Genomic DNA, 18,810 nt, shown 5'->3' on the forward strand with positions numbered 1-18,810 from the left:
AAACAAAAACCATCTAGATGAAAAAAAAAATATTTTGAAAGAACGCCAGAGATGAGGGACATCTGGATTGTGTTATATGTCTAGAGAAACAAAGCCATTGCTAGACTTTTATATCTAAAGTGAACAATCCTCTAGCTCAAGTATCCTTTGGGGGAAAATATGATCTCCAAAAGAAGAGATCAAGAGCAGCACAATCATAAACATCAATCTCTCCTGTTTCATGGCATCTGTAGATTTTACCTCAGCAGGCCTTCATTTCCACATTGGAGTTACAGAATTAAGCTTAATCTCTGAACAAATAGTGAATTCCCACAACAAGTACATGTCAACGGGGTTGCGTCATGTTGTTTTCTTGGAGTAGCTTATATGATTACTTTAGCTGGCATGAATGATTAAGTTGGGTCCTAAAGTGGTCTGAATAGCTGAAATGTCTGGTATCTGAGATTACTGACCCAAGCCCATAGGCAGTGCTCAGTATTCTGCTATTTAATGTCGGTTTCTCACAGTATTCACCTACCAGTTATACTTTGCCATGCAATAATAGCATGGCAAAGCATAATAATCTTTACTAGCATGCAGAAAAGGGAGTTGGAACCATCTTAGTGCAAAGTAATTACACCAGATCTAATAACTAAATATTCATATGGATAAAATACATAAAAGGACTGTCTTTCGACACAAGGCTCCTGTAGGAAGGAAATGCTGCACGCTGTGACAAGATACAAATCTGATGGTGTCTGATAGATTTTTTTTACTTATTGAAATACAATGATTGTCAGCTGTATTGTCAGCTGTAGATACAAGAACAAAACACTGCATGCAACTTTATCTGATCCGACTTTACATCACTGCCTATGGATATCAGCTTTTGTAGGATCCTACAAAATCTAGTGGTGCTGCAGGACAAGATCAGATAAAATGTGACCCACAAAAAATCTAAATCTCCAGCACAACAAATCACCCACTGCCAACCTCCTACTGTATGTGGCATCAGCACAAACCTTCCATTATGCTAAAGACATGGCTAAAAGCAATTTTTAGCACTATTTAAAAGGCTACTGTCATTGGAAATTTCTTTTACAGATTTTTTTTATATTTAATTTTGGAATTTCAGACGGGGATAGCCATATTCTTTATTTCCCAGGGTGCCACAGCCATGTGACCTGTGCTCTGATTCATTCAGTCACACTTTACTGCTGGAATACAAGTTGGAGTTAGATCATACCCCCCCCTTTCCCTTCCAGCAGCTGATCAGCAAGATAGCAGCTCCCAGTAGATATCCAGATCCCAGAATAGCACTCAGTAGTAAAAATGGCGATACACGTTAAGATCCGATCGCTTGGTGAGGTCGCCAAACGAGCCGATATTCTCCCGATATCCCCACCTATCCTCACCTACAGGTGGGCGATATCGGGTGAATTCAGGCTAATTCAAATGAATCAGTCTAAGGGACCAATATCGGCAGCTAGAATCGGCCCGTGTATGGTAACCTTAAGAAATGCAAGTCTGGCTTGGGATTCCTCCAATTACATGGGAGTAGAAGACACAATAGGTTATCTGAAAGCAGTTCTAATGTGTAGCGCTGGCTTTTTCTGAAAGCTTAGAATCAGGCACAATGTACTGAGTTGGCGCCTACACATCAATATTATAACTAAAAAATACACTTGTTGGTTCAAGAATAACATTTTAAATGGTACAGTGAATTATTTGCTATGTAAACAGGGAAATTTAGAAATAAAAAGTATACCATAAAAATCATGATGGTACCCTTTTAAAGTCACAACAAAGCAGCAGCAAAAACTATAGAAATGTTATTTTTTAAATATATAAAGGTAAAAACAGAGCTAATTAAACAAACTAGCTTATTCCCGATCACAGGCGCTTGCAATTATCTCTGTGGTTAGTTGCACGTTAAACCCCTTTAAAGTTACTTGCATCAAAACATGCAAGTGGCACCAGTCACTCATTCCTGTCTTCTGTTCCAAATAGAGTGCTGGTGTGTCTATTAATAAAGGGAAACCCTAAAGCTACTGGCACCTCCTGACCAGGTGGTACCTCCAGGGTTCCCTTCACGGCCCCAGATTTAAAGGAAAATTGTTACATTAACAATTGTCATAGTCGCATGACGGCCATAAAAAGGGAAAATGCAAATGTTCCATAAAGGAAATTAGAAAGGAAAAAATAAAGACAGACTGAGGCCTAACAGTTGATATGTTAGACACTAGAGAGATAAGCTGACACGCAGTAAAACAAGTATTTCATAACACACTTCCTCTCATATCCGTGCCTTTGTTCAAAAATACTGCTCCAAAATTAACTTCAATTCATGGCCCACTCTGACATTTTCGTTTAATCTATGAGAAAAGTGAATGGAGACTATAAATATGTTTTAACCCAAATGCAGACTTACTAAGAGTGCTCCAATATGCACTTTTAGAGGGTGTTTTATAAGCGGTCCAGTTTGATTTTTTTTTTGTGCTTAAAAAAGCTCAAATTCAGGTTATGGTTTGAAACTCAAATGTCTGGTATTTATTAAGTGCAAAAAAACCTGAAAACTTGAATGTAAAAATTTGCCATCTAAAAGCTTCCAAGTTTCAATAAAATGTTAATTTTTTGAGTTTTTCGAGAGTCTCTTTATTTAAATCAGTTTTCCTTATTAATAAATAATTCGATATGATAGTTTATTCGATTTAGAAAAACAAACTCAAATTCACAAACTTGAAGATAGATACATAAGAGCATGACAGTTCATATATTTTCTATTTTTTCCTTGTTAGCAGTTTTAGCCTGTTACTACTAGGGCTTTTTAGCTCAGCAGCCACAGGTATAACACACTAAGTAAGTCTGCATTTATTATTCTATTAGGATTTAGATCAACTTTAACAGATTTGTGTGTATTTATGTATGACTATATGCAATTATATGTTAGGGGAAAACTACTGCTTTTCTGTTTCAGAGTACAGGTACATGGGATACGTTATTGGAAACCTGTTATTCAGAAAGCTCTGAAATATGGGAAATCTATCTCCCAAAGACTTCATTTTCAAATAAATCAAATAATTAAAATTTGTAAAAATGATTCCTTTTTCTCTGTAATAATAAAACAGTACCTTGTACAGGTATAGGACAGAATGCTCGGAACTAATGGTATTCCGGATAAGGGGTCTTTCTGCAATTTGGATCTCAATACCTTAAGTCTACTAAAAAAATCAATAAAACATTAATTAACCTTTTTACTGCCAATGACGTATGGGATACGTTGTGGCAGTAAAAGGGCTTAAATGTCAACGACATGTCCCATACGTCGTTGGCATTTAAAGGCTTCTCTCTGCAGTGGCGGCATAATGTCATAAAAACCAATAACTTTAGGAAAGCTTTGCAGATTGGTACTTTGGTGTAGAAAGGACTCTTTACCCATGTTGGATTTGTCAGAATGTGTACTTTCCAAAAATATATGGTTTTGTGGGGGTCTCTGTATAGTTAGGGGAAGTTTCGGCACATAATACACTGACAGGGGGCTCTGTGTGCAAAAGCTGAGCTGGCAGGCGAGAAATCCTTATGCGCTATTTTCATTTTGGGTTCAGTACATACCACAGACTTTGGTATATCTATGCATATTGGGCATCAAACTGTTCAGTAGACCTTAGGTGTTCCTATTTGGGGTGATTTGCCTTTATCTGATCTTTATCAAGAAATTGTGAGAGATAAATGCGGCAAATTGCTAAATTTTTATGCGATTTTCTAAATGTCATATAAATCTGCAAACTTAGGAAAGCTTTACAGCTTGGTACTTTGGAGCAAATGTTTACCCATTATAGATTCAGGGGGATGTGTACTTTCCAAAAATATATGGCTTTCTGGGGTGAGTGTACTTTTTTGTAGCATTATCCCACATAAAGGATGTAAATGTGTTGATTTTGCAGGAGCTGAAATGACAGAAATGATAGATCATATGGGGGTATGTTCACATTGGGGCCCCTACATGCCACATACTTAGGTAAACCTATACATATTGGGCATCAAACTATTCAGTGGACCCCTGGTGTTCAAATTTAGGGTGTTTTATCTTGGTACCTAATGCTATGTGGGAGATAAGATGCTGCAAACTGGAAGCTTTGAGGGGATTTTTGGAAATGTCATCAAAATTGCTAACTTTAGAAAAGCTGTGCGGCTTGGTACTTTGGAGTAGAAAGACACGGGTACCCATTTTAGATTCGGGGGAATGTGTACTTTCCAAAAATATATGACTTTCTGGGGTGAGCGTACTTTTTACTAGCTTTATCCCACATATAATGATGTAATGTGTTGATTTTGCAGGAGCTGAAATGACAGAAATGATAGATCATATGGGGGTATGTTCACATTGGGGCCCCTACATGCCACATACTTAAGTAAACCTATACATATTGGGCATCAAACTGTTCAGTGGACCCCTGGCATTCATATTTAGGGTGTTTTATTTGGTTACTTTATGACCTGTAGGAGATAAGATACTATAGACTGGACGCTTTGAAGCGATTTTTTAAAAAAAAAAAAAAATCGCAAATTTTGATAAAAACCAATAACTTGATAGTTTGGAGTAGACAGACAGTTGTGCCTTTTCTGTATTCCCCAGAATCTGTTCTTTCCAAAAATGTACAATTTTCTGGGATAAACCTTCTGTTAGTGGAATTTTTGGCCTTGAAATCTAAAGTATGCAGCTTTCTGGAGCAGTGCTTTGGAAATTTGGTAGTGTACTGCTGGCAGTTTTTGACCTATACAAGTGACAAATCTCCATAAAACTACATATATTTGGTATTGGCACGTTCAGGAGACATGGGACTTTCCAAATCAGTTGTATATTCGTGCATAAAATCATTTTTGTTTCTAGTATGTGTGTTTATATTATGGAAAATTAGATTTTTTTTTGCATTTTTTAGACATTTAGAAGCCTATATCTTGTTAGAATTGGAATTACACAAAAATTATACCATATTTTGAAAGCTTAGGTTGTTCTGAAAAAAACTATATATTGTTTTCCTGGGTAAACTAAAAGTCCCCCCGAGGAAAGGCCTCTAAAGTGCAAACAGTGCAAAATGTTCAAAAACTGTCTGGCAATACAAGTTCCGCTTTGACCAAAACGTCTGGCAGTAAAACGGTTAAACCCAATAGGATTGTTTTGCATCCAATAAGGATTATTTATATCTTAGTTGGGATCAATGACAAGGTAGTGTTTTATTTCTAAATAGAAAAAGGGAATCAGTTTTAAAATTCTGAATTATTTGATTCAAATGGAGTCTACGGGAGACGGGCTTTCTGTAATTTGGAGCTTTCTAGATAACAGGTTTCCGGATAAGGGGTCCGATACCTGTACTTGATATATGATATAATAATCCTTTTTAGTGGCAAAACAATCCTACTGGCTTTAATGTTTACGTGATTTTTTAGTAGATTTAAGGTATGGAGATTATATGGACCCCATATCTCGTTACACCATGTTTCCATAGCCATGACAATTTTGCTTGCAGCCTGCCCTTTGTGTTTTGCAGATTTCCAGGAGGTTGGCATTGACAGACAAAAGTTACTGCAATCTGAATAAAGCTATGCCTCCTTTGTGCACTGCTCCCAGCCTATGCACAATGCTATTCCAGGCCCCTACCCACCTGGATATTATGAAAAACAGGAAGTAAACAAAGAAACATTTAAAAAAAAAAATCTTATACCACTGTCTCGCTGCTAGGGTCATTTGGACCCTGGCAACCACATAGCTACCTGGAGAGCTGGGAACAAAAAGCTGAATAATTAAAAAAACACAAATGATAAAAAATGAAGACCAATTACATATTGTCTCAGAAAAGCCCTCTTTACAACATACATAAATTTACTTTAACATCAACAAGCCTTTTAAATAGCTAAACATTTTGAGTAGTATTTAAAAATAAAAGGCTTTTTCAATATGGCAATAAAAATGTAATAATTATACCCTGTATTGTTTTATCACACTTTATTCAGAACTTCCAGTGCACAACAACAATATATTCAAAGCACAGTTCTCAGAATTTCTTCGTAGGCATTTTTACTCTGTATGAATATATTATTATATATATAAGTTAAAGAGTAAGAATAAAGGGGCATTTAAATTCTATTTAGAAAAGTAAACTATGCACAAACAACTGTTCACTGTCAATATCATTTTCTTCTATTTTCAGGAGTTTGCAACATGCAGGGCCACCCCTTTCTTGCCATAGTGTGACATGATTTCCAGAGGATTACTAGCTGCTTTACTCATTTACATACAAATTGAGTTTACATTTACAACATATCTAATATTTTAGTGCTTACATGTGGTAGCTATAATGAATTATTTGCAATATTTAACAGCAGGTGTTAAAAATAACTATCCACAAAAAAATGTATATCTATTATTAATGTTTTATATATCAAAAGTATTCCTAACTATTAATAATATTAATAATTAGTATTAATTATATATCTTATTAATGAAAAATAATGATAAAATAAATAAAGCCTTTAATATACCTTCCAAAATCGTTTCTAAAGCCTGCCACTCACAGAATGGAGTAGTAAGTAAATTCCAGTATTTTTGACCAACACTAAGGAAACATTTCATATCAGCTAACCATTCTAACTACTTTGCGTGTCCAGAGTAGGATTTGTTAGCCATGTACTGGTACACTTGTATGCAATGAGCGCCAGTCCTTACCAAGAAGGAACTGGCCTGTGTGTAACCCATGGGCCCCTAGCAATGGCCGGTGGGGGGCTACTGAATGAGATTTGTGCAGCATGCCCTTTTACTCACCTAGGACGAGGTTCAAGTTATATTTCTAAATTATTCCTTTCTACTGCTGTTTAAGATATTCTTGTAACTATGGACCAATTACTGATACAATAACATTTTAATGAGTGTGTAACCTTGTTATAGCTAAAGATGGGGGAGCTTACCCAATTCTGGACATTGAAGGGGGTAAGAGCCAAAAATAACTAAAATCCTCTTCCCTGTAACAGTACCCATACCAAGCTATGTATTTTCATTTATCATTCACTAGAAGCAAGTACTTCATTCAGGTCTAACCTGAGCTGCAAACGAGCCCCAAAAGGGACCTTATACTACAGTTTGAGCAATATTACTTTACAAAAATTATTTTGTTGAAGGTAAAACTATTTCTTCAGGATGCAACTGTCTCTAAGTGAAACTCTGAAGCCACTCTATGGCAATCTACAAATTCAGCTTATGTGAAAACATAAAAGATATTTGCCACACACATGTATGCCACAAGTGGTGGATTCTCGGCCTGTGGATAAAGGCAAGCTCAAAATACGTTCCTATACTTAAATTAACACATGTGGCTTTAGCCCTGGAATTTTGTTGCCTTTTAACAAAAAATAATGCAAGATACAGCCACATAATGCTGGGCTAAGCAGCTGCAATGGCTAATCACAGCATATTTAGCAACTGACCAATGCAGATTAAAGGGGTTGTTCACCTTAAAATTAACTTTTAGTATGACATGGAGCTTGATATTCTGATTTGCAATTGGTCTTCACTTTTTATTTCTTTTGGTTTTTGAATGATTTAGCTTTTTGTTCAGCAGCTCCAAATTACCCTAGCAACCAGGCAGAGACTGGAAAATGATTAAGAGAAGGACTGAATAGAAAGATAAGTAATAAAAAGTAACAATAACAATAGAATTGTAGCTTTACAGAGAAAAAGTCAGATAATTCAAAAACTATTAGAAATAAAAAATGAAGACCAACTAAAAAGCTGCTAAGAATCAGCCATTCTAACATACTAAAAGTTAACTTAAAGTTGAACCACCCTTTTAAATAGACATCTTCACTTGGCATTCTGCCATACTAATAAACTGGATACATCCTCCATCGGAGTTGCCACTTGACATTGGATTGAGAATGTTCTGGTTTTATCCCTGACCACTTTAAAGCTGCATACTTTAGGTTACACATGAAAACTACTTTTAGTATTTGGCATAATAATATATAATGTATTGGCTGACAGCTTGACTAAGCTAGCAGCAATTACAATAGAGTAATAAGTAAGTCACAGAAATAATTGTCTATAGTACCGAGATGTATAATGGTTGCTGTGTTTACTATATTGTTGTAATAACTCCAAATAAAAGTACATCTGTGAATATGCAGGTCCTCTTAGTGTATGAAATGTTCCAAGAAGGTTTCTTTGGGAAAGGAGAGGCCCCTGAGGCCTGCTCAAACAGAAGATGTACTAATGTTCTCATCTAAACTCGCTGGGCACATTTTAATCCTACATGGTTTCACTCACTTCAGATCCTAAGATAGAACAGCCGCATGTTAGGATAAGGGAAAATATTTTAATCCTAAAAGGCTGTGTCTCTGATCCTAAAAGAGAAAACCTAAAGATGGTACACTCTAAAGCTTTACTCTTTGGGTGCCGTGTCATTGCTGTAAAAGTACTTCATAACATATTAGCAAAATTTTATAACAAAAATGTTACTTGAAAATAACAGGGGCGGGTGCTGGTGGAACAAGCCTGGAGGAGGGATTGGAGCAGAGCGGGGGGGGGCTGCGTTCTGCACTGGATATGCCACAGCCAGACAGGAGGGAGCAAGGGGAGCAGTAAACAGCGAACAGCGGTGAGTGGGGAGCTGGGGGGTGCTGGTGGACCAAGACCGGAGCGGGGATTGGAGCGGAGCGGGGGGGGGCTGCGTTCTGCACTGGGTTCTGCACAGTGTAAAGCAGAATATGCCACAGACGGGGGGGGGGGGGGTTGTTGAGGATGCATGCGCAGTAGAGATGGTGAGGGAAACGGTATGGGCATCCCTTTTTAAACATGGTGGGGCCGTTCACTGAAACAAGTGTATCTCTGTAAATCTTTCATTAGGCAAGCCAGAAATATAGCGTTTTTACACAGCAATAGTAGTACTATTTAATAGTGTGCTTAATGGATTTTGACTTTCCTTGTCCTTTAAAGCCACTGGTGAAATAAATGTAATAACTACCTCGTATACCTTGTTCGCTTTCCAGCCTCTACTTAGGGTTACACCAAATCCAACATTTCTAAATTTGCCAAAATAAAATCCACAAAAGATTAAGCTCATTAACAAACCAAGTTTTAAAGCATACAAAAAAAATATATGAAGGTTTCTGTGTGAGACCGAAACATTGAGTAATGAACTTTCTACATGAGTAATACGCCTTTCTATTTTTGCATTTACACTAGTAAAAAATGGAGCACACCATCCAAAAGATCAAAAGCCCTGGGTGCTGGCAACACAGGGACTTTGCAAAAAGATAAAGCATTTATTGAAAAAGATCCGACGTTTCGAGCACTAACAGTGCTTCTTCCTGGTTTTACCCTGAGGAAGAGCACCGTTAGTGCTCGAAACGTTGGGTCTTTATCAATAAATGCTTTATCTTTTTGCAAAGTCCCTGTGTGTGCGGCTCTCTGCTTCCTCATATATAGATATATATATATATAGATAGATAGATAGATAGATAGATAGATAGATAGATACACACACAAAATGTGTAGAGGTAGTGCTAGAGCCTTTGAGAAATGGCTTTTGGCAGCAACATTTGTGTAGCATGCTCCCCTACTTTATGTGCCTGTTTGTAACTGTCATGATTTTAATGCATATCCATAAAGCTACACTATTGATTTTCCACATTACCTCTCCCCTGTCTTCAGTGAGCATCAGCTCAGGATCAAGTTTTTATATGTACCATTAGTTTTACATTTACATAATATTCATTTGCACTAATCACTAATCACTAATCATCACTAAATTTAGCTGCAATAAAATAGTCATTGTTTTATTCAGTACCATTACATCTTTTCTTAATATTTGCAAAAACACAACTTTATAAATAGAAGAGGGTTGGATTTTGTTCCCCACTGATGTCAATCCCAGTTATGTGATTCATCCTATTGCCTTAAGGGATATGTCTTTCCCGGGGTAGTAACAGACGCAAAAAAGCAATATCTCTTACGTTGTAAACAATTAAGTATGCAACATTCTCTGGGTTGTTTGACTAATGAAGTCAAACTATAAACAATTTTTCCCTTTAAGTTTTTTACTGTTTTTTTTGTGCCCATCAGCAAATAATGCTGATCTCCCAATACAGTAAAACGTATATATACACAAACATACATACACACACACTGATTAAATATGTTTGAGATAAATAATTTTGATGCGCTGGCTATACAAAACGTATCTGATTTTATAGCTTTCAACATGTTTACATAACAAGCATCCTTTTCTCCCTCAGGGAGTAGATCAGGTTTTTGTCCCCAAGCAAGCAGTTATCTGGCAAATGAAGAGTACGAATATTAAAAATGTACTGCTGGGACACCAGTCCTGAGAGAGAAGCGAGAAGGCTTTGTGTTTTCTGCAAGTGGAAAACAGAAGACTCTGTATAACAGCTACGATAATGAAAACAGGATGTGATCGAGTCTGTGGGCTTGGCGTTTTTCTAAACCCCTTGGGTGCCTGATAGATTTCAAATGTAGTCTTTTTGTGGTGTTCAAGTATATCCTGGCAAATGGCAAAAGATGATGTAATAATTACATGACATTTTCTAAGTAAATGTTAGCATGCATGGTATTTTGTTTGGTGCTCTAATAAAGCAAGGCTTCATTAAGAAAAAGCAGGCCCAAAGGAACCATAGTGTCTCCATGGCTACTGTAGGTGCTGCACCAACATCTCTATCTTCCAGCTCAGCATCTCATTTTACAGCTTAATCTCTGCAGGAAATATAAAAGGCTCGGTGGTCTCTGCTAATGTGCACTTACTAGGTGGTTTTCATTTGCTACTCCATAGTCATGTTCTGGTTTTAAAGTACCTTAAACAAATATATTGTCATGGACAAATATAGCTCCAAATAGCTTTTTATGACTGGGCCCATTTAGTTTGTATGGATTCAAGATGACTTTTAGGCCCATAATGAGCACCCAATTTAAAACTGATTTAATCTCTCAGAAGTAAAATTCTAATGTTTGACAATCTCAACATCGAAATTAGACAAAAGGCGCTCAAACAGAACAATAACTGCCTGGTGTAGTTTCAGGTTCCGTTGGTCTATTTACATTGGGTGATACATCTCGAGACAGGCACAGAATGGCCCAAAAGACTAACAGGAGAGGCAACAGACCAGGAAGCTGCATGGCGTCTCGTAATTCTCAAGAGTTTTTGGGGAACTGAATATGATAAAATAATTGAATCTCATTATACCTGAAGTTCATTAGCTTTCTTCATATGAAAGCTGTGACCCTATCCATGTTACATTAACATGCAATGCACACTAATGGAGAAAGCACAGTGCAGCATTGGTAAGGTTATGAATGGCGGGGTTATGCCTAACTATTATGCCTAAATGATGATGCAAAGGATTACAAAAAAGAAGCAAACTTTTCCTACTTTTTCATTCAAACACCTCTTTATATATACACCCCCTCTCCCCAAATAATCTAAATGGTTACCTAGCCCAAATTTGCTCTGTGAAATGAAAGCATCTCTAATTTGACACCTGGCATTGTTTGTTTTTATTGTTATCATAGAAAACTATGATTAACAGTTGTTTATTACTATCTGTGTTTAGATTGCATGGGATATAATTGCATAGGAATATGTCCCTAGTGACATTATTAACTTGAGAAAAGCACCTATTTAGTTTGGATCTGGACTGAGTTTTGCAATTTGCACGTTCTTAATGTGATAGGCTTACCATATTTAGTCATAATCTGTCAGATAAAACCCAGTGGAAATGTAGTGTCGACATCAAATGAATAACTGTCAGCCAGAGAAGAGATGATCTTTATCGTAACCAGGAAAACAAAATGGGCATAATATTTCACACAACCAATTTGAGCTTCCAAAGAAAAATTCTTGTGGTGATAAGTTTCCAGTAATATTGCTATGTCTGCCCAAAACATTTTCTGCAAACACCAGTGAAGGCAATGCAACCACATAGGCACAACTGACACAATAACAGCACAACATATTTTTTAAGGCTACAAGTCAAAGTAAAATAATGCCAACCCTATCCACCAAAATAAACTGCTCTAGCACAAATTTGCACTCAGTAAATGATGTACAGGTATAGGACCCATTATCCAGAATGCTCGGGACCAAGGGTATTCCGGATAAGGGGTCTTTCCGTTATTTGGATCTCAATACCTTAAGTCTACTAAAAAAACAATAAAACATTAATTAAACCCAATAGGATTGTTTTGCATCCCATAAGGATTATTTATATCTTAATTGGGATCCATTACAAGGTACAGTTTTATTTCTACATAGAAAAAGGAAATCAGTTTTAAAATTCTGAATTATTTGCTTATAATGGAGTCTATGGGAGACAGGCTTTCCGTAATTCGGAACTTTCTGGATAACGGGTTTCCGGATAAGGGGTCCGATACCTGTACATGATTTTAAAAGTGTTGTTCAGTCTGGGAAATTAAAATGGCTTCAAGCAAGAAGTTTATACCTAGAAGGCCTGCTCATATTTCTAGCACAGTCACCACATATATAATAAGGTATGAAAATATACCCCTCTTACATGGGCTCATTCAGTATACATAAATGTATATAGCAAATAATGTATCCCAATTGTAAAATATAAGGATATTATAAGTCACTGAGGTGTCACTTCCTTTTTTTAATTATATAGGCACCCAAGGGCTGCTGCCCCCCCCCACCCACCCCCCCCCCCAAAGCTTCCGACACATGTTTTCCCATCAATGTGTGCTTGACTAGGAATTCTGGTGCAATTATATATATATTGACAAATTAGTCCCCAATACAGCAGAGATTGACATGGTTTTCTCTTGATCAGTAAAATAAGTTAAGTCCATCTAAAAAATGTATTTATATTTATTTTTTAAGTTAAGACAAGAAAAAAAGGGGACATAATTTCCCCTTAATTCCAAGGGACCAAGGGGGTTATGTAATATAAGAAGTCTAGTTTGCAATATTTTTTAATCACCTATCTATAGCAACCAATCAGCAGGGAGCATTTATTGGTTACCTGTTTAAAAACGGACATCTCATTGATTGCTGTGGTTACTGTACTTGTGCAAACTATATGCCTTTTATTACAAAGGGGGTAAATGCCTGTGCTTCTCTGTAGTGCCTATTGAAATACAAATCATGATAAATGTTCCCTCTAAGCTGTCTGTTTGTGTGCGTGCAATAATTTGTGGTGTGCACAAAGAATTTTGTGTGAAAAGAAGAAATTTTTTGACCACACAGCTGAGAAGAAATTAGAGGGAACGTTGATCATGATGCATATATATAGTAATTTTTAAAAAATGTTTAAAATAAAAAAATCACCATTCAGTTCTAAGAATGTTTCATAAACAAGCTTCCATTCTTGCGGTCAAAAAGTACAGGGCTATCCAAAGAGTGGTCCAGTCGCTTAACAGACATCTTTTTACGACATCAACATTTTGGTATAATCTGACCTTAAAATATGCAGAATGACAAAGTCATTGGCCCACTACGTGTGAAAAGCTGAAAAGCTCTGCCATAGTACATTGCTTTCTGATCTAACTGGCAACTAGTTATTGTACATTTATTGCAGTGCTGTACAACAGGAATAGGGAACATACATCATAATATAATAAATGAGAAAGGAGGTAAAGTGGGCCCTGCTTATTACTGAACCCTTTAAAGGTTTCTGATGCAGCTACTTGGGCTCCTAAATGTATGTTGGCAATAAACTGTATTCCTGTGCAAATGATAAAAGATTAAAAGTAAGCAACAAGAACAAATGGAAGATTATTATGGGCGCAAATTCAAATGCTTATCGTATTATTATCAGTAGATACTCAATATATAATATTTTTGTGCTTTGCCACATAAATAGCATAGCAGTTCTGCAGTTCTTACTGTTTTGCCTTTAAGAGGAGAAGCGTGACCTCTTCATTCCACTTCTTACTCAAGCTACAAAACCACAATACATAATGAAATTTGAAGTAGCCACTACAGCTTTTAAGGTCTCAAATAAAAATGCTGAAAAATACATCAGAGACAGCCAATGCAGTGTAAGAAGAAAATGTGTGCACCTATATACTTTTCTAAGCCATTTGCTTTCAATGAAAAGTAGGCCTCTGTATTGTATTCTAAGCTACTGTTGGCTACGAAGCAAAATGGAGATCCCTGCTTCCATCTACACACAAGAGCTGCTGCTACTGCTGCAATCAATTGTGTAATAGTGTGCAAATTTGTCAGACATATATATTTTTATAATAAGTTCAATACTTATTCACTAGCATACTTAAAATATCATATCTTGTATTTTCAATACAAATAGTATCAATTTTTAAATCTATTTAGTGACACTGCAGTATGTCAGTTATGGGGGGTTGCATTGTACTTCAACTTGCATATTTTATTGTAAATACAAAAAGTACCCAAAATAAAAGTACAAAAGAACCACATCATGATTACACTAAAAAAGTAAGGACAACATTTGGTGCAACTAAAGCAAGATCTCTACAATGGAGTTCTCAATTTAGCATTTATTCCTTGGAATAAAGAGCTATGAAGGCCCCTCAATTGTGAGTATATGTACAATAATAAGAGCTAGGTTTCTTGAAATATGTTTCCAACCATACGATATACTGTATGCCTGATGGATCCCACTGTTGTGTTGTGCTGCATTGCATCCCCTGCTCATGCTGTACACAGATTCATGGGCATTATCTGATAATGGGCAACTTGCCATAACTATACACCCACCTCCTGCCTAAATTAGTCAGTTGCATGTGGCAAAATAGATAGTAGGAACACCAAAGAAAAACACACAAAATATATAAATGTAGGGATAAAATATATAGCTTGAAAACAATAAATGGAAACTATAGAAAAACCGTACGTGCCTGTACTGCCAGGTAAAATTAACTGAAATTCTGTTATTGGTTAAAAAAAAACTGCTAGTCTATTCAAAAGAGTATATTTACACCTTTTATTTGTAATATCAATATTCATAAACTTAAATAACTAATTGCAAGGTTGAATTATTGTCTAAAGGTAGTGTTGCCTTGAAAATGTATATACAGTGATGCAGAAATGCCCACCTTAGCTACAGCATGGCTGGTGCACCTGCATTCTGTATGAACAGCAGCGTACAGTGCTGAATAAATACAAAGCCCTTTTATTGATCTTTGAACACAATAAAGGGAGGCTTTGGAGGGTTTCTGTTCATAATAGGAGACTTTCTCCCACTCATTTACATGAATACACCTTCAACAATTTCCAACCACACATGTAAAAGCTATGGTTAAACAATGCTGCTGATATATATATATATATATATATATATATATATATATAATCTTTGCTACTTTACTGTACAATTCAGGAATACTGCTCTCCACAGCTGCTACACTACAACTCCCAGAATCCTGCCTAGACTGGTAGGGATGCTGGCTGCTGACTGGACACCCCTGGTATGTGACAGACCATCAAACAGACTTACCGTGGCTGAGGTCAGGCTGTTATCTGCCAGGGTCAGGTGATGAGGTTCCCACCTCCTTAGGAATTTGGAGGTGAGGATCTTGCTGAGAAAGGTCCGGGGGTGCCTTATAGCGCAGACCTGAATGTCCCCTTCTTGGAGCAGTTTATACCTCATGCCACTGAAGTGCAGGAGGGATCTCCTACATGGTACAGCTCCCATCTTACTGCCCCCTGTAGCAGACATCTCCCCCAGCAGTGGCTTGTTCTCCTCTATCTGCCTGTGCTCACTGCCTCCACATGAGCTGTTAGTAAAATCCATGGCAGCCAGTGAGACTGGATATATTCCTTCTTTTATTAAATCCCAACAACAAAGAGTGCAGAGAGGAAGGGGACAAAAATCCGAACGCCAGAAGACAGCAGATCCCCTAAAAAAATCCACCCCTAAAAAGAAAATAAAAGCCTTAAAATCTCAGCAGTCCCCCCCAGGAAGCTGGTGCTGGGGAATTCCAGTGTCCTACTTAATTAAATCCATATTTTATCCAAGGTGTGAAGCAACAAGAGCCAGATCTTAGCAGTGAGGGGAAGCCTGCCTTGGGTCCCCTTTGTCTGTGATCAGAGCTCTGTTTCCTTTTTTCCTGCATGTATCTGTGTATTGCCTGTGTTAGTGTGTGTTCATTTGTGCTTGTGTGTGTATATGTGTGAGTGTGGGGATGTGTATGTGTGTGTGCCACTGAGAAGCAATTGCTAAAAGATTGCAGGAGCTGCTTCCCTCTGATTGGCTCTCGCTGCGTCATGTGGTTAGCCAATGACGTCAATGGCAGAAGCGAGCAGATCAGGATGCACATTCTGTGTGTCTGCTGCAGGGGAGGGTGTCATAAATAGGAGAACGCGGAGGGGGGGGGGAGTTGGGGACAGGAGTAGGGCACATCCTGGCCGACATTTTTAAAACACCTGAGCGTGTTAACACGGTCCAAACTTGCAATAAGCATAAATCAGCGCATACATTATGTTTCGCAATCTCGTTACAAGCGAATAATAGCGTGTGGGGAAATAAATAGGGTCAGCTGATTAGGAACTTATCCCTGATCAGTGGGGATTTGGAACGAGCCCTGCTTAACGTTCTTAGACATCGTTGTTTAAACAGCCTCTCCGTAAAGCTCTGTGTCAGCTAATGCGATGTGTTTCGCTAATCATCTCTGGTTACCAAGCAGAGACCCCCCTTCCCCCCTGCAGGCTGCGAGAGGCTCTAGGAATGTGGCGTTTGTTATGGTACCACTTGTCTCTCCGCTAAGATTTTTTTTAAAAACAGCACAGACAGACTTAGAAATAGATGCAGATCCATGTGATCCCTGCGCTTCCGGGTGGGTGACCTATGCAGTGAGTGAATGGCATGTGGAGATTGCAGGGCCAGAAATACTCAGGGCGGGTCCGGGACTTGCACTCTGATGTGCCCTGTCACTCACTGCATGATAACAGGGCTGTGCTTCCTGCTTGGCCCTCTCCTCCTTGCATTTATTTTTACTTCAGGTGTGTTGCCTAAAAATTGGTCTTTTCACAGATTTACTTCTTACTGGGGGTCTTTTTATAAAGTATTGATATTCTAATTTTTTTTAGACACATACCTGGTTACAGGACTGATCTGACAAACAATGTATATTTTTGTTTATATGGTGCTACTTATGTATGCAGCACTGTAACAGCAGAAAAATAAATAAATTAATAGAACAAACAGGGAACATTACAATAATATATACAAAGTACAGTTAAAGACTAAGGGGCAGATTCATGAAATCACGAGTTTGAATCCCGAATGGGATAAATTCGGATTGGATACGAAAATTTCTGAAGATCGCAAATATCGCGAAAATGCTTACGAAAAAATCGCATTAGTCACGATAATATCATATTGGCGATCCGAAAGTCACAAAATTTTCGTACCGAACGATTGTAAACAGCGGGAAAACCTTTCCGTACGAAAAAGTTGTGAGGGCGTCAAAAAATTCGCAGAAAATACGCTCGGAGCTTTCGAATGAATGCTCCGAGCATCCGTGTCTTAGTAAATCTGTGCCTAAAGGTGGCCATACACTGTATGATCTGCTTGCTTGTCCTAAAGGACTGATATTGTCAGCTAAAATGGTATGTGTAATCCATTTTACACAAAACAGCTTTCGCATATATATTATTTAAAGTCCATTAAACCAATTGTTTACTTTCCAATTAGAATTTTAATACAAAGACTGAGAAACAGATGTTGTTCATTTAAACGCAACACTTTCTTCTATCTTACAGTCTTATACAAAAGAGTTATATTTCTTTGGCAGTGTAACACTTAGGTAGAACTGCAATACATCAATTAAATGTGGGAACCCCTGCCACAATCCTTTCAAACTTGGGTAATATGCAGACATTATTGGCAAGACCACTATAATTGGGAAGTTTATTCAAAATGTGTGTAACTTAATCTGGAACTGTGACATCAGTAATACCTGTATTTCCATTATGTCTGCCTTATCATGTTAAAGGAAGACGGGAGCATTCTAACCTGAATTGATGGCTTCCTAAACACCCAGTAGTCCCTTGCTATGCTTTATATGCAGATCTCATGGCACCTCCAAGAAGTCCCACTCCTTATAGTCTCCTTTAATTAAATCTGTGCAAAAAAAGAGACATGTCCTGCCTTATGCAGACTGTAGCAGGTACGGTCTTACAGTGGTACGTAATCAATATATCACTAAAATAAGCTTTACTAGTAGCTGAGTGGTAACATTTCACTAAACTCTGCCTCAGTCAATGTATTTGCTTGCCATAAATAAACACACTGATATCCTCTTAGAATGCCCCCATATTCACACCCTACTCGGAATTCTCTGAAGCTTATGTCCCATGGGGAGATTAGTCCCCATTATAAATCTCTGCTATCGTGGGCAGCTAATTTCCCTTAAATGCCTTTCCACCGGCAACAAAATTTGGTGGTGGGAAGACATATGCGTTGCTTTGCTTTCCAAAGTCGCACAAAGTTGCTTGCAGGAGGAAACTTGCGATGAGCCTAAAATAAGTATTTGTCACACACTACATAGTTTTAAATGACCAATAAAAATTTAAATGGGTTTATTTAATATAATTTTACTTAGCACTGATAAAACTGTGTGTTCGCTTCATCCCATGGGGGCAGCCATTAAAGTTGAAACTATAGGCTCTAGGGTCTTAATTTACTTGGCAGATAAGATGTGTAGAATACAATGGTTTTAGGTGATGTTCAGTAACTAAAGCAAGGATAAAATGCCATTCATGGTTACAAAAACATTTTCACTTTATGGCATAACTGCTCCTTTAACTAGAAACATTACATACTGTC

The 18,810-nt window shown here is 37.5% G+C and overlaps 1 protein-coding gene across 2 annotated transcripts in view; it reads right to left on the reverse strand.

The window, feature by feature from the left end:
• The window catches only part of cmip (c-Maf inducing protein), a 124,002-nt gene extending 107,203 nt beyond the window's left edge, over window positions 1–16,799 (reverse strand). The window contains exon 1 of one of the 2 annotated variants that reach the window (XM_004913537.4): window positions 15,478–16,799. In XM_004913537.4, coding sequence (XP_004913594.1) covers window positions 15,478–15,774 — 297 coding nt within the window. In that variant the 5' untranslated portion in view covers window positions 15,775–16,799. The remainder of the gene's footprint in view (window positions 1–15,477) is intronic. The other variant, XM_002938136.4, reaches the window with a different exon arrangement.
• Between the last annotated feature and the right edge of the window lie 2,011 nt (window positions 16,800–18,810).

Source organism: Xenopus tropicalis, chromosome 4, assembly GCF_000004195.4.
Source record: "Xenopus tropicalis strain Nigerian chromosome 4, UCB_Xtro_10.0, whole genome shotgun sequence".
NCBI classification, from domain to species: Eukaryota; Metazoa; Chordata; class Amphibia; order Anura; family Pipidae; genus Xenopus; species Xenopus tropicalis.